This window comes from Schistocerca gregaria, chromosome 1 (assembly GCF_023897955.1).
Source record: "Schistocerca gregaria isolate iqSchGreg1 chromosome 1, iqSchGreg1.2, whole genome shotgun sequence".
Taxonomy (NCBI): Eukaryota; Metazoa; Arthropoda; class Insecta; order Orthoptera; family Acrididae; genus Schistocerca; species Schistocerca gregaria.
The window spans coordinates 1159784342-1159802005 of NC_064920.1; the positions used below are offsets into that span (position 1 = coordinate 1159784342).

General features: G+C 39.9%; 1 protein-coding gene across 1 annotated transcript in view; it reads right to left on the reverse strand.

Moving 5' to 3' along the window:
* LOC126284172 (rhodanese domain-containing protein CG4456-like) overlaps positions 1-17664 on the reverse strand; it is a 59406-nt gene that overhangs the window by 27438 nt on the left and 14304 nt on the right. The window contains exon 2 of the mRNA XM_049982908.1: positions 10660-10843. Within this exon, the coding sequence (XP_049838865.1) occupies positions 10660-10807 (148 nt within the window). The 5' untranslated portion in view covers positions 10808-10843. The remainder of the gene's footprint in view (positions 1-10659; positions 10844-17664) is intronic.

Below are 17664 nucleotides of genomic sequence, written 5' to 3' on the forward strand. Positions count from 1 at the left end.
AGGACCATCTATGAAGAAATAAAGCAGGCGAATGTCACACAGTGACCACAACGGAAGACAAAAACTTTCAACCAGTTTGCCAAATGTGCCACATAGCTGTTTGGCTTACAAATAATGTATTAGATGCTGATCTAAGTCTAAGGGACTGATGACCCCAGATGTTAAGTCCCATAGTGCTTAGAGCCATTTGAACCATTTGACCAGTTTTAAAACAAATCTGTATGTGTAAACGATAACCATATGTGCAAATGAAGAAATTGTAATATTTCAGGACACTCACTACAGATGCCTTGTGACTGTGACGAAACATATCTGGGTGCACAAATTAAATTAAAAAGCTTAATGTGCAGCAAGTAGAAGGTATTTTTTATTTGAACTACTGCAATTTATATACAGCTGCTGTGAAAATGACCACCAAAAGAAACCCATTATTGTTTTGTCTCCCTGGTTAAATCAGATCATGATGTCACTCTACAGTCTACTACTTTATGCGTTGACATTGACTATTGGGAGAAAACTATGATATAATAGAGGTGACCATCGAAAACATTAATTTAACTCCTTCCAGTTGATCACTATTCACAAATCACTATCCATGCACCTCTTCTTTAATAAGACACCAAAGAGCGAAGCATTCCTAATGATTGGAAAATGACCTAGTCATTCCTGTTCCTGTTTTAAAGACGGTTGGTCAAACAGGCGCACAGAACAATAGGTTTATATCTGTGACGTCAGTATGTTGTAAAATTTTGGAACATTTTCTGCTTGTGTATTGTGACATATCTGAACACAATAAACCTCCTCTGTAAGAATCAACATATGTTCTGAAAACAATGATCGTGTGAAACCCAGTAGGCTCTGTTCATCCATGAAACCCAGAAACCAATAGATACAGGTGCAGATGCTGTGCTCTTTGACATCTGGGAGGCATTCAATACAATTCCACATTGTTGCCTAATGAGCAAAATACAAGTGTACAGAGTATCAGACCAACTATTTGCTTGGACTGAAGAGTTTCAGTGAAACAGGTCACGGCATGTCATTCTTGACGAAGAAAAGTCTTCGGCCATAAAAGTAACTTTTTCTTTAGCTCAAGCGAGTGTTACAGGACCATTACTTTTCACTATATAGAGTGAAGTGAAATTCGTGCACTCTGTCTTTGCAGCGTGAGTCCTCAAATACCAGCAATAAAAAAATGTCTCTCACAAAATTTCATCCAGAAAGTACATCTGGCAGAAAAAGGATATTAAAGAGTGGCAATCTGGCAACACTGTAACCACATGTATGGTAACTACCTCTGTCAGCACATACTAGTTGTGCTGTACAGTTGGTGCAGTAGATAGAGTTTTGAGTTAGCATGCAGGAGGTCGAGGGTTCAATCCTGGATTGGGCTGAATTTTTATTATTTGCTAATTTCATTTTGACATTTCATACTGTAACATACACCATTTCTTAGGTCATATATATCCTAAATGTACAACATTTTGAAATGGTGAACATAACAAGTGCGTGGTTGGACAAATACAGAATAGACAGTTGAAAGATATGATCTGTCACAGGACAGAGTAACTACAAAAACAATATGAATTTCGAGATGCTAAAGATGATAGCAAAGTCAGTACAATAACACATCATCTACTGTTCACATGTTATATGAGCACTCAGATGCACATTAGCAACCAGTGACAATAATAATGTCCATATTAATGTCTGCATGACCTTCACAACAGAATACTTTGTCTTCAGAACAACAGAAGCTCAAGCAACCTCCCTGCACACCCAAACATTGCGCAACTCGCTGAATCATACAGCTCTGGATGCAGCAAAGCATCATCCTCAGTAAAAAGAGCAGCATGAACACACACTACCAGTTCTTTCACATTTGTCGATGGAATAGAGTACACATGCTCCTTCAAGTGCCCCCACAGGAAGAAATCCAGGGGATTTAGGTCAGGTGAATGCGGTGGGCATACAACTGGACCTCCACAACTGAGCCATTTGCCTGGAAATATTCTGTCCAAATACTAATGCACATTAATTCGAGAGTGTGGAGGTTTACAATGAGAAAATTCGATATGTGTGCCCATGAACATTAGTGTCTGTCATGGGCGCGTTACTCCACTCGCAACTAGTCCCTTTCTGGTGGACAGTGCATACAGCATAAACACGCCATCAGTCCAGAGCACTGTTCTACTTAATGTGCATTACCCCTCTGAGATATTGTACTGCATGGTTCATCCTGACACAGATAACTGTGAAATGTTCCGTTTCAAATTACACTGTTTCCCTAATGGTTATAGACGTGATGTTTCCACAATCCCATCAATAGAATAATAATAATAATAATAATAATAATAATAATGCATTAAGATATGTAGTAAACAGCTTGCGGTTACCAGACTCAATGTTGAAAGGCATAGTTAATGGGACTATGGTGATAACACATACAAATAGTAACCGAGTTTGCACATGATTTGCAAAGCACATTGCTAGCCCTGCTGGTAACGTAAAGCCTTAATGAAATGTAATCGACTTGAACAAGGCAAGAATAATAGTTGGTACTAATCTATGGGACCATTGGAGGAAGGTACAAAGCAAACAGGTTTTGCATCTAGTAGATGAAGTGGCGCGAATAAATTCACACCGACAATGAGGAAAGGGCATATTTCAAAACCGACCAGTCTTCCATTCCTAAGAATGTAAGTGCAAATGCTTTCTAGGGGACCCACTGCAATCGCTGTTGATGATTAAGATGCCAGATACAGTACCACCGGGACTACAGCTCAGGAGGCGGCTACATGGGGAGCAAGGGCTGTGTGGCGTGGACTAGGCGGGTTTTTAGGTTAGACAGTCTTGGGGCAGATAAAAAAGGGCTCCAGTCTGAAAGGGTACAGGGTAAAGAAACAACGAGAATCGAACAAGCAACAGTCAGTATTGTAGTTGTAACTTGTCGTAGCTGTATTGGAAAAGTACCAGAGCTTCAAGTACTGATAGAAAGCACTGAAGCTGAAATAGTTTTAGGAACAGAAAGCTGGCTAAAGCCAGAGATAAATTCTACTGAAATTTGTACAGAGACGCAAACCATGTTCAGAAAGGGTAGACTAAATAAAGTAGGTGGTGGTGTGTTTGTGTCTGTTGGTAGTAGTTTATCTTGTAGTGAAGTTGAAATAGATAGTTCCTGTGAATTACTATGGGCAGAGGTTATACTCAACAGCCATACCAAAATAATAATTGGCTCTTTCTACTGACCCCCGGACTCAGATGATATAATAGCTGAACGGTTCAAAGAAAACTTGAATCTTATTACAGATAAGTACCCCACTCATACAATTATAATTGGTGGAGACTTCAATCTACCCTCGACTTGTTGTCGAAAATACATGTTCAAAGCTGATGGTAGACAGAAAACATCTTCCGAAATTGTGCTAAATGCTTTGTCTGAGAATTACTTTGAACAATTAGTTCATGAACCCACACAAATTGTAAACGGTTATGAAAACACACCCGATCTCTTAGCCACAAATAATCCTGATCTAATAGAGTGTGTCATGATATGTACAGGGATTAGTGAACACAAGGTCATTGTAGTGAAGCTCAAAACCATATGAACCAAAACCACTAAAAATAAAAGCAAAATATATTTATTTAAAACAGCAGATAAAAATTCACTTGTCACCTTCCTAAGAGAGAATCTCCATCCCTTCCAAGCTAATTATGTAAGTGTAGACCAGATATGGCTCAAATTCAGATATACAGTATCGACAGCAATAGATAGATTCATACAGAATAAGTTAATAAGAGACGGGACTGATCCACCATGCCACACAAAACACATCAGAACACTGTTGCAGAAACAACGAAAAAAGCATGCCAAATTCAGAAGAATGCAAAATCCCCAAGACTGGCTAAGTTTAACAGAAGCTCAAATTTTAGTGCAGACATCAATGCAAGATGCTTTTAATACTTACCACAATGAAAGATTGTCTCAAAATATGGTAGAAGACCCAAAGAAATTCAGGTCATATGTAAAGTACACCAGTAGCAAAAAACTGTCAATACCATCACAGTGTGACAGCGATGGAAATGTTACCAATGATGGTGCCACTAAAGCGGAGTTACTAAATACAGTTTTCCGTAATTCCTTCATGAAAGAAGACGAAGTAAATATTCCAGAATTCAAAACCAGAACATCTGTTAGAATGAGTGACATAAAAGTAGATATATTAGGTGTTGCATAACAACTCAAATCACCTAAGAAAACAAGTCTTCTGGTCCACATGGTACACCAGTCAGGTTCCTTTCAGAGTATGCAGACACAATACCGCCTTTCTTAGCAACCATATACAACTGCTCACTTGACGAAAGGTCTGTTCCTAAAGACTGGAAAGTAGCACAGGTCACACCAATATTCAACAAAGGAAATAGCAGTAACCCACTGAATTACAGACCATATCACTGGCCTCAATTTACGGTAGGATTTTGGAGCATATACTGTGCTTGAACATTATGAATCACCTTGAAGAAAACGACTCATTGATATATAACCAACACGGATTCAGAAAATTTCGTTCTTGTGCATCACAGCTAGATCTTTATTCCCATGAAGCAAAGAGTGCTGTCGACAAGGGATCTCAGATCAATTCCATATTCCTAGAGTTCCAGTTCCTCACAAGTGACTATTAATCAAATTGCAATGCTTATGGAATATTGTCTCAGTTGTGTGACTGATTCATGATTTCCTCTCAGAGAGGTCACAGTTTGTAGTGATAGAGGTTAAATCATCGAGTAGAACAGAAGTAATACCTGATATTCCGCAAGGTAGTGTCATGGGGCCTCTGATGTTCCTGATGTACATAAATGATCTAGGCGATAATCTGAGCAGCCCCCTTAGATTGTTTGCAGATGACGCTGTAATTTACCGTCTAGTAAAATCATGAGACAATCAATTCCAATTACAAAATGATCTAGAGAGAATTTCTGTATGATGTGAAAAATGGCAATTGGCACTAAACAAAGAAAAGTGCAAGGTCATCTACATGGGTACTAAAATAAATCTGATAAATTTTGAGTATATGATAAATCGCACAAATCTAAGGGCTGTCAATTCGACCAAATACCTCGGAATTACAATTACGAGCAACTTAAATTGGAAAGACCACATAGATAACACTGTGAGGACGGCGAAACAAAGACTGCGCTTTGCTGGCTTAACAATTAGAAGATGCGACAAACCCACTAAAGAGACAGCCTACATTACACTTGTCCGTCTTCTGCTGGAATATTGCTGCACAGTGTGGGATCCTTACCAGGTAGGATTGACGGAGGACATCGAAAAAGTGCAAAGAAGGGCAGCTCATTTCGTGTTATCGTGCAATAGGGGTGAGAGTGTCACTGATATGATAAGTGAGTTGGGGTGGCAGTCACTGAAACAAAGACAGTTTTCTTTGCAGCGAGATCTATTTACGAAATTTCAATCACCAATTTTCTCTTCTGAATGCAAACATTTTTTTGTTGACACCAACCTACATATGGAGAAATGATCATCATAATAAAATCAGAGAACTCAGAGCTCAAATGGAAAGATTTAGGTGTTCCTTTTTCCCACACACCATTCGAGAGTGGAATGGTAGAGAATTAGTATGAAATGGTTCAACAAACCCTCTGTCAAACACTTAAGTGTGAATTGCAGAGTAACGATGTAGATGTAGATTTACCAAATAAAAAACATATTCCTCAACCCAGGATCGAACCATCGACCTCCTGCTTGCTAACTCTAGCCATTGTACTAGTTGTACAGCACACCTAATATGTGCTGACAGAGGTAGTTACCATAAATGTGGTTACAGTGTTGACAGATTGCCACTCTTTAACATCCTTTTTCTGCTGGATGTACTCGCTGTGCGAAATTTTGTGAGAGACATTTTTTTATTGCTGGCACGTGAGGAGTCGCTCTGATCGTGGATGATGCTGTTGTGTAGAGAGGAGTTTCAATGCTGGAGGACTGTGGTGAAATGCAGGAAGACCTGCAGAGGATTAATGCTTGGTGCAGGGAGTAGCAACTGACCCTCAGCATAAATAAATATAATGTACTGGGTGCACATACACATAAACACCCAATACGTTATGACTACACAACTGCAAAAGAACCACTGAAAGTATTACTTTCATAAAATATCTAGGAGTTCAGATGTGGAGTGATTTGCAATGGAACAACCACATGAAATTGATCAAAAGTATGGCAGATGCTAGACTAAGATTCATTGGAAGAATTCTCAGGAAGTCCATCAACAAAGAAAGTAGCTGGAATGTTGCTCGTCAGCCTGGAATTTTGCAGTAGATAGGATTGATAGAGGAAATGCAGAAGATCTAAATAATTAATTGAAAATCTCATATAAAGATGTGAAACAAATACTAACAAAGAGATAGAGGGGCTGGCCAGTTCTTACCTCAGCTCAGTACAGCCGATAGATACACAAAAAACAACCAAAAGTTTACTTTCCTAGCTTTCGGAATAAATGTTCCTTCATCAGGGAGGAGAGAGGGGAAAGAAAGGGAAGCAGGGAAAGTGGATTTAGTTACTCACAACCCAGGTTATGAAGCAACAGGGAAAGGAGAACAGGGAGGGTAGCAAGGATGGAGGCATGGTTGTCAGAGGGAAGCCAAAGATATTGTACTGTAAGTACTGTGCCAGCTTCAAACCAAATAGGATGCACACAGAAGTAAAGAGGTATATATTATAAAGGTGTAGGATGAAAAAAATGCATGAATGGCTAAAGAGGAAAGGGAAAGAGGAGAAGCCTGAAGAGTAAATGGGAGTGAGGTGGTTTAACGTAGGTTCAGTCCAGGGGGATGGCGGGATGAAAGGATGTGTTGGAGTGCAAGTTCCCATCTCCACAGTTCAGAGAGACTGGTGTTGGGTGGGAGAAGCCAATTGGCACATACGGTGTAGCAGGTTCCTAGGTCCCTATAATTATGCTGGGGGGCATGCTCCGCTACTGGGTATTGGACATCTCCTAGGCGGACAGTCCGTCTGTGTCCGTTCATGCGCTCAGCCATTTTATTTGTTGTCATACCAATGTAAAAGGCTGTGCAGTGCAGGCATGTCAGCTGATAAGTGACATGTGTAGCCTCACACGTGGCCCTGCCTTGAATTGTGTATGTTTTACCAGTAGTGGGGCTGGAGTAGGTGGTTGTGGGGGGATGCATAGGTCAGGTTTTGCAGCGGGGTCGGTTACAGGGGTAGGAACCGCTGGGTAGAGAAGGTAATCTGGGAATATTGTAGGGTTTAACAAGGATGTTACGGATGTTAGGGGGCGACGAAAGGCAACTCTGGGTGGTGTGGGGAGAATTTTGTCAAGGTATGATCTCATTTCAGGGGTTGACTTGAGAAATTCATATCCCTGGCGGAGTAATTTATTGATGTATTCGAGGCCAGGATAATATTGGGTGACAAGGGGGATGCTTCTGTGTGGTCTGAGGGTACGAACATTGTTGTTGGACAGGGAGGAATGTATTGCTCGGGAGATCTGTTTGTGGACAAGGTCTGCAGGATAGTTGCGAGAGAGGAAAGCACTGGTCAGGTTATTGGTGTCATTGTTGAGGGATTCATCACTGGAGCAGATACGTTTGCCACGACTACCTAGGCTGTAGGGAAGGGAGCGTTTGATGTGGAATGGATGGCAGCTATCAAAGTGAAGGTACTGTTGTTTGTTTGTGGGTTTGATATGGACAGAGGTGTGGATGTGAGCTTCAACAAGATGAAGGTCAACATCAAGGAAGGTGGCTTGGGTTTTGGAGAAGGACCAGGTGAAATTCAGATTCGAAAAGGAGTTGAGGTTATGGAGGAAATTAAGGAGTGTTTCTTCACCATGAGTCCAGACCACAAAGATGTCATCTATAATCCTATACCAGGCCAGGGGAAGCAGCTGTTGGGTCTTCAGGAAAGCCTCGTCCATGCGGCCCATGAAGAGGTTGGCATAGGATGGAACCATCCGTTTCCCATGGCCGTTCCCCTGATTTGTTTGTAGGTCTGGCCTTCAAAAGTGAAATAATTATGGGTGAGGATGAAGTTGGTAAGTGTGATAAGGAACGAGGTTTTTGGAAGATCTTCGTGTGGGCGTTGGGAGAGGTAGTGCTCAAGGGCATAGAGACCATGGATGTGTGGGATGTTTGTTTAAAGGGATGTAGCATCTATGGTGACAAGAAAGGTTTCAGGTGGGAGAGGAGTGGGAATGGATTTGAGGTGTTCTAGGAAGTGGTTTGTGTCCTTGATGTAGGGGGGTACGTGGCTCAGGTGGAGTGAGTAACTCGCAACTATCCTGCAGACCTTGTGCACAAACAGATCTCCCGAGCAATACATTCCTCCCCGTCCAACAACAATGTTCCTACCCTCAGACCACACTGAATCATCCCCCTTGTCACCCAATATTATCCTGGCCTCGAATACATCAATAAATTACTCTGCCAGGGATATGAATTTCTCAAGTCAACCCCTGAAATGAGATCATACCTTGACAAAATTCTCCCCACACCACCCAGAGTTGCCTTTCGTCACCCCCTAACCTCCGTAACATCCTTGTTAAACCCTACAATATTCCCAGACTACCTTCTCTACCCAGTGGTTCCTACCCCTGTAACCGACCCCGCTGCAAAACCTGCCCCACGCATCCCCCCACAACCACCTACTCCAGCCTCGCTACCGGTAAAACATACACAATTCAAGGCAGGGCCATGTGTGAAACTACACAAGTCACTTATCAGCTGACATGCCTGTACTGCACAGCCTTTTACATTGGTATGACAACAAATGAAATGGCTGAGCGCATGAACGGACACAGACGGACTGTCCGCCTAGGAGATGTCCAATACCCAGAAGCGGAGCATGCCCCCCAGCATAATTCTAGGGACCTAGGAACCTGCTACACCGTATGTGCCATTTGGCTTCTCCCACCCAACACCTGTCCCTCTGAACTGCGGAGATGGGAACTTGCACTCCAACACATCCGTTCATCCCACCATCCCCCTGGACTGAACCTACGATAACCAACCTCACTCCCATTTACTCTTCAGTCTTCTCCTCTTTCCCTTTCCTCTTTAGCCATTCATGCATCTTTTCATCCTACACCTTTATACTATATACGTCTTGACTTCTGTATGCATCCTCTTTGGTTTAAAGCTGGCACAGTACTTACAGTACAATATCTTTGGCTTCCTTCTGACAACCATGCCTCCATCCTTGCTACCCTCCCTGTTTTCCTTTCCCTGTTGCTTCATAACCTGGGTTGTGAGTAACTAAATCCACTTTCCCTTCTTCCCTTTCTTTCCCCTCTCTCCTCCCTGATGAAGGAACATTTATTCCGAAAGCTAGGAACGTAAATTTTTTGTTGTTTTTTGTGTATCTATCGGCTGTACTGAGCTGAGGTAAGTACTGGCCAGCCCCTCTATCTCTTTGTTAGTAAATGCAGAAGATCCAAAGAAGAGCATCACATTTGATTACAGGTACTATTAGTAAGCATGAAAGAAAAACAGAGATGTTCAGTCAACTCCAGTGGCAGACACTGCAAGAGAGGCATTCTATGTCAGGATGTGGTTTACTGTTACAATTCAGAGAGAGTATGTTCTGGGACAAGTCAACCAATATATTGCTTCGCTCTAGATATATCTCCTGGAAAGGCCGTAAGTACCAAATCAGAGAGATTTGGGCATGCACGCATGCTTTCTATGAACTATTCGTGACTGGAACAGGAAAAGTGGAAAATGATACTGATACGAAACATATCCTCCACCACACGCCATCAGTGGCTTGCTGAGTGTAGATGTACACATAGTTAGAGAACTGTTTGGTGTGGTATGATCCACACTCCGTGAAAGCCACAGAAAGCGGCTGGGAGTCCATGTCTGGATAAGATTCAGAAATACTTTGTAAAGCCACCTCCAGGCAATTAGAGCACAATCAGACAGAGCTAATCCATTGGCTGCAAGTCCAAATGGCAAAAGGTCATAACCATAAGCAGTCATGTGTACTGATTGGTAAGGTCATTAAAAATGCACACCAAACTGATAATCACCTGTCAGTCGTTTCCAAATGTAACAGATAATTCTCCATTTCTTCATACCACTGAGATAGTGCACCTGTATACAGGAGTATGGTGGTTCAGTTCCACCTTCTAGCTATTCAGATTTAGGTCTCGAGTAGGTTTCCTGAATTTTTTAAAGGAAATTCTGGGATGTTTCTTAAAAAATGACATGGTAAATTTCCTTCCCCAAAACAAAATTGTTCTCTGTCTCCAGTGACATTATTGATGGGATGTTAAACCTTAATCTTCCTTTTATTTCTTCATGGGAATCCCAAGTTCACAATAATTATGAAACTACAAGTAGGATTGATTTTCATACAATGTCCTATATAAGCCAAAAATAATGAAAAATGAAAAGGTCATGCTGGTACATCCATCAGACAGTTATCAGAAGAAAATTCATGATTTAACACAGCAAAATTACATCAGTCTTTGTACATGCATTTTTGATTTCCACTGATTTATCAGCAATGGTTACATTTACCATAAAAAAGCCAAAAAGAGAAAATAGGAGAATACTTTATCAACAGACCAAAATATTCAACAAGTTGAAAGGATATAATTAATGTGAATGAATTCTTACGGGGAATGTTAACACTCTCAGGAAGTTCACCAGATTCTTTTAGCTCTTGAGGTTCTCGAACATCTATCAAATAAATTTGTTTCGCTTTTGTAAGTTTTACAATATCATCATATGAAAGATGGTGATCTGGACCGATTTCTGTGGGCATTTTATGATCTTGACTGCCCTCCTGGATGTGAACTTCCTGAAATGAAAATATTATCATTAATACCTTATTATTGTCAGGGGCAGTAAAAATATGTTTCTTACTACCTTCTTTTTGCTGTAATGACTAAAAGATTCTTTACTCTTTTCTCCAACACTTTCTTTCACACTATCTGATTTTTTTGAAAATCAATTATATTCAATACGGAGAGACCATCCACATGTGTATCTATAGTACTCATGTTTGCTATATAAATGTTTTATTTCTAAGAGTTCTTTATAATCAACAGCTGAAAAGTAGTCATGTGTCAGATCTTTTATTCCATATTATTCGTCTGCTGAAATTAAGGTTGGAATATCAGCAATATTAGGGAAAGGATAGATTGCTCTCATTGTAAAGATGACCCGCTGAGTTGCAGGCAGAATTCTGGCTGGAGCTGCTGGTGGCAGTGGTCATGTGTGCATGAGATATTCTTGCATATATATATATATATATCACACAAACACACACACAGAATTACGAGCTTTCGCAACTGGCAGTTGCTTCGTCAGGAAAGAGGGAAGGAGAGGGAAAAATGAAAGGATGTGGGTTTTAAGGGAGAGGGTAAGGAGTCATTCCAATCCCGGGAGCAGAAAGACTTCCCTTAGGGGAAAAAAAGGACAGGTGTACACTCGCACACACACACACATATCCATCCGCACATACAAAAGCTGTGTATGTGCGGATGGATATGTGTGTGTGAGTGCGAGTGTACACCTGTCCTTTTTTTCCCCTAAGGGAAGTCTTTCCGCTCCCGGGATTGGAATGACTCCTTACCCTCTCCCTTAAAACCCACATCCTTTCATTTTTCCCTCTCCTTCCCTCTTTCCTGACGAAGCAACTGCCAGTTGCGAAAGCTCGTAATTCTGTGTGTGTGTTTGTGTGTTTTGTTCATGTGCCTGTCTGCCGGCGCTTTCCCGCTTGGTAAGTCTTGGAATCTTTGTTTTTAATATATTTTTCCCATGTGGAAGTTTCTTTCTATTATATATATGTGTGTGTGTGTGTGTTTGTGTGTGTGTGTGTGTGTGGTTTTCTTTGCTGAAGAAGGCTTTGGACGAACTCACTCTCATGCATGTATTTTATTTTCAATACCACACTAATTTTATAATTCTTCAAGCTCATTGAATTTTTCGTGCAGTATTTACAATGTGTGTTTATAAATATTGTTGTTTCTTTGTTTAATCATAATTGTATAATAATAATAATAACTGTGTATGGAATTACATGTGCAATGTTTAAGATAAATATTTCAAAACATGACAGTTCATGTGTGATATATATAGTTGTTCAATAACTGTTACAAAGCAGTTAAGCTTTTCATCTTCTAATATAACAACCAAAGTTAAAAAAGCCCTTGGGCAAATTTCACAACTGGTGTTCTTTATGTCCTGACGCCGTATAGAGTTCATTCCATATGGCACTACTACGTTCATTTAGCTACAATAGGTTCCATAGTTCTACCTAAATCAAGAGTTCAGAAGTACTTATAATCAGTTATCATCACCCATTTGCGTTCACTGGAGCATTTCTGACACTTTATTAACAGTATGTGCATTATGCATTGCAATATATGCAGGGTCTTCAAAAAGTAAGTTACACATGATGTCCTATACTATGACCATTTCGAAACAAGAATGGCTCAGTGTCAGAAGAGAGTATGTGCTCTATATTCCCTGCAGACACAGTTCTGCTGTGATAATGATAACAGGTGCATCACCATGTGCAACTGAAATAGCATGGCAACTGTGAACGTAGTTCAAAGTTCAGTACATGGGGCAGTATAATTCCTGTTGGCAAAAAGTCCAGATTACACAAAATTTCACCATGAAATTCTGGCAGTGTATGGACGAAATGCAATGTTGCATTCAGCTGGAATGAAATTTTGTCAACAATTTGATAAACACACAGAAGTGGCTGATGCTAATCGGGAAGTCCAGATCTTGCACTATGTGATTTCCATATTTTCGGTAAGCTGAAATAACACCTGGGAAAGATATTATCAAGTAATGAGCAGTTCTCAAATGGTTCTATGACAAAGGTGCGGATTTCTGCCATTGAGGAAATGAACAATTGGTAAAATGCTATGACTGTTGATACAGAAAGGAAGTGCCTATGTTGAACAATACTGTCATGTGCCTGTATCATTCTAAGGTGTTATGCAGCATACAATAAAAGTTACTTGGCCTGCCATAATAATGTGTAACTTACTTTTAAAGTTCTCATACATCTAGCTGCTAGTTTATTTTGATACTAGTACTAATCCAGTATGTACTGTCACGTCATCTTCAATAATGGGAAATTTAACAGTGTACATTAATATTTGTGAAAACTGTTAAAATTTGTTTGTATTTAAATAACTATTTGCGCAGTCTGTCCAAAATTGTTAGGATAAAAATTATGCAGATAGTAGAGGATGCCTAGTTATATTCTTTGAGATTAAGGACTTATAATCCAGAAAGAATATTGTTTTTTATTGACATAATCAACTTGTTCCTTCCAGCAACATCTTAATCTCATTGCAATGGTCCAAAGTGAGTATTGCTAGCCTCAATGCATTCACTGTAATGGTGCAAAAAATTTTGCTACACTCTCCAAACCTTGCTGTTGTCTGTTGTACAAAGAGACAGTCATCTAGATCCTATTAACCAGCTTATCTTCGTTTTTTACTGGGGCTTCATAAAACAACACTGTGCAACCACATATGGAAGAAAAATCCATGAAAGAAAGATCTGGTAATCTTGATGGTCATGGAAAATGGGCTCTCCTTTAAATCAAACAGTGAGCGTGTATCTTGAGTAAAATGTAATGTGCACCATTCAAATAAGCTGGTAGCTAATAAGATCATAAAGTAAGTCTACTATTGCACGTGCTAAACTTGGGGTTTCATTTCATAACTGATGGGGGAGGAGGTTGGGGAAAAGTTACAGCCTCTTAAAAAAATCTCTGGATGGTAGCACCCAGTAAAATACCTTGCCTAGTTTTACAGGTGCAGCTGTATCAACAGTCTTGTAGTGGGAGAGGACTGTGACTTCCAACAGCAGAGTGTGCCAAAGAAACTCATCAAGCAATGTCTGTACTCCATGTTAGGGATGACTATCATAGGCACTGTCTCCCCCACTTCATCCCCCTCCCCCCCCCCCCCCCCCCTCCCTGCCCAGCCCTTTCCACTCTTTCATGTCATGGTGCATGAATTCCATTTCTGGGGCTAACAAAGTCTACCATATAACTGGACTGACATGAGTTATCCCAACAATCACTTCTTTTAGCCCACGGAATGGATCACACAACATAATCGAGATTAACCCGGGGGGGGGGGGGGGGGGGGGGGAAGGGGGGGGGGGGCAAACCCGCACTGAAGTAGGTTGGGCATTCAGATTCTGGGGGACCCATCACAAAGTTCAGAAGAGAAGAGTCAGAGGCCCCAAGAATCTTAAAAAAGATTAAGGTCTACTGGCTGTCATTAGGTTTCAAATGTTTCTATCATTAGTGGGTTCCTGAACTACCTGTTCTCAGTAGTTTTCACTTAGTTATCAACAATTTATGAAAAGATAGACTGCTCCTTACCACAAAGACGACACATTAAGTTGCAGACAGATACAGTTAAAAGCCACTTACACATAAGCTTTCAGCAACAGCCTTCGTCAGATAAAGAAAACACACACCATTCATTCACACAAGCAAGCACACCTCACGCCAACATGACTGCCAACTCCGGCAGCTCAGGCCAGAAAGCAACTATCACAGTGGATGGAAGCAGCAATCCAGAGGGACAAGAAAGGGGAAGGGATAGCAGTGTATGGGTGGGGGGAGAGAAGTGCTGTCTGGCAGAGAGTGCAGGGTCTAGCATGCCAATAGGCTGTAAAGTGGCAACACCCAGAAAATAATTTGTAAGAATAAGAATAAGAATCTTTATTAACCGTTCAGTATTTTCTTATACAATGGGCTTCGTCAATAAGTTCAATTACAGTATAAAGATCGTTATATTCTCATAATAATGTATACATAAATCATATGAAATTTAGTGTAGTACAATAGCACACATTTGGAATTTTATATATTATTAATTTTATAATAAAAAGGAAAACATTATACAGATTTATATTAAGCAGGGAGTATTCAAGTTGATGACACTATGTCATTATCATATACATGTTGATAACACTATGTCACTATCCTAAGCTATTGATACAAATTTAGGTCCTACTACAGGCAGAGGTACCTTTCTCTATGTCAAAACAGCAAATCTGCCATATTACAGTCTTTAAATTTATCAACTGAGTAAAATGCTTTACCTTTGAGCCATTCACCCAATGTTGTCTTAAATTTACTTTTAGATACCGTTTGTACAATTTTCGGGAGCATATTAAACAGTTTGAGGCCTACATATTTATAACTATTATGTATATAAAATAGAAAGAAACTTCCACATAGGAAAAATATATTAAAAACAAAGATTCCAAGACTCACCAAGCGGGAAAGCACCGGTAGATAGGCACAATGAATAAAACACACAAACACACACACAGAATTTGAGCTTTCGCAACCGGCGGCTGCTTCGTCAGGAAAGAGGGAAGGAAAAGGAAAGATGAAAGGATGTGGGTTTTAAGGGAGATGGTAAGGAGTCATTCCAATCCCAGGAGCGGAAAGACTTAACTTAGGGGGAAAAAAGGATAGGTATATACTCGCGCACACACACACGCATATCCATCCATACATACACAGACACCTGTGTATGTATGGATGGATATACGTGTGTGTGTGTGTGTGTGTGTGTGTGTGTGTGTGCGCGCGCGCGCGAGAGTATATACCTATCCTTTTTACCCCCTAAGTTAAGTCTTTCCGCTCCCGGGATTGGAATGACTCCTTACCCTCTCCCTTAAAACCTACATCCTTTCATCTTTCCTTTTCCTTCCCTCTTTCCTGACGAACCAGCCGCCGGTTAAGAAAGCTCAAATTCTGTGTGTGTGTTTGTGTGTTTTATTCATTGTGCCTATCTACCGGCGCTTTCCCGCTTAGTAAGTCTTGGAATCTTTGTTTTTAATATATAACTATTATGTATCTTAGACAGTCTAGAGTATGGCAGATCAATTGTGTGGTTTCGTCTTGTATTGTGGGTGTGGACAGATGACCTAAGAGGATATTGAGCTATGTTTTCTTTTACGTGTAGTAAGCAATAATAGATGTACAAACAAGGAACTGTCATGATGTTAAATTTTTTGAAATGTTCCCTGCATGTATCCCTAGGAGATAAACCCACTATACATTAAAGAGCTTTTTTTTTTTTGCCATCTGAAAATGGATATTGAATTGGGAGAATTTCCCCCAAGCAGAATACCATATGAAAGATGGGGGTGGATATAAGGAAAATATGAATGCAGCAGTAAGTTTTGGCTGACATTACTCCTAAGCTTATAAAGTAGGAACATAGCACGTGCAAGTTTAGAACAGACGTATGTGATATGTTTATCCCAGCTAAGTTTCTGGTCAATCATCATTCCTAGCAGTTTAACGGACTTATTTTCTTTGTTTGATACCTTCAAATTAAAGAATATTTCCTCAGTTTTTGTTTCATTTATGAATAGGGAGTTTGCACTAAACCAATGAACCGATTTTTCAAATATTATATTATTTTTTCTCATACAGATTCAAGAGTCTGTCCTGAATTGATAAGAGTTGTATCAACTGCATAGAGGACTGTTTTACAGGGTAAATACTGTGGCATATCATTAACATACACTACAAACAGGAAGGGCCCAAGTATGGAGCCCTGTGGCACACCTCTTTTTATTGTTTGTGGGTTTGACAGCTGCCCGTTTACACTAACAAATTGTACTCTGTTGCTTAAGTAGGATTTTAATAATTTCAGGGTGTCCTCTTCCACACCGTAGTGTCTTAATTTCATGATCAAAGTACTATGAGATATAGTGCCAAATGCTTTACTCAGGTCTAGGAGAGTATCACAGGAGATTAATTTATTTTCAAAGCAATCATATATATCACTAACAATATTTTTAACTGTGGATAGTTTAGACCTGAATCCATACTGTGAGTTACTTAACAAATTATTCCTCTCAAAATAGTGATTCATTTGTTGGTGAACACAGTCTTCGATTATTTTAGATATTATTGGGATTAATGAGACAGGGCGATAGTTACTTCGATTTGATTTATCTCCTTTCTCAAATATGGGAATAGTTACTGCTATTTTCAAACAGTCGGGGAATATCCCTTGCTGTAATATATGGTTAATGAGAGTGGTTAGAGGGGGCAGAAGATCACTTGATATCTTCTTTATTACAAAGTTTGAGATAGACCATAGAAGTCCTCTGCTCTGGAACTACTTAGTTTGCCTATTGCTTTGCTAACATCATTTTCAGTTACTGTTGCCCAGCAGAATTTAAGGACTACATTCTTATTTGAACCTAGAAGAGTTTTAGCATCAAGCATGGCGTTGAGGGGAGATAAATATTGTTGTAAACTGAAGTTAACAAAGTGTGAATTTAAGATATCTGGGGCTATGGGTATAGCTAGCTGTGTTGTTCGTCTATCTATTTCAATTTTAATTACTTCCCAGGCAGCTTTACAGCTGCTTCTGGATTTAAGAATATAGTTATCACTCGCCCTACATTTTGCCAAACTTATTTCAGATCTATAAATTTTTCTTATTCTAATGTACATCTCTTTGTACTCGTTTCTGTTATGAGATCTGTCCTTAAACATAAGAAGCATAATCCTGATGCTGTTGAGGTATAGTGGAAACCAATTATTTAGTCTCTGTGGTTTATTAGATTGGTTATTATTCTGTCTTTTTACTGATCTGG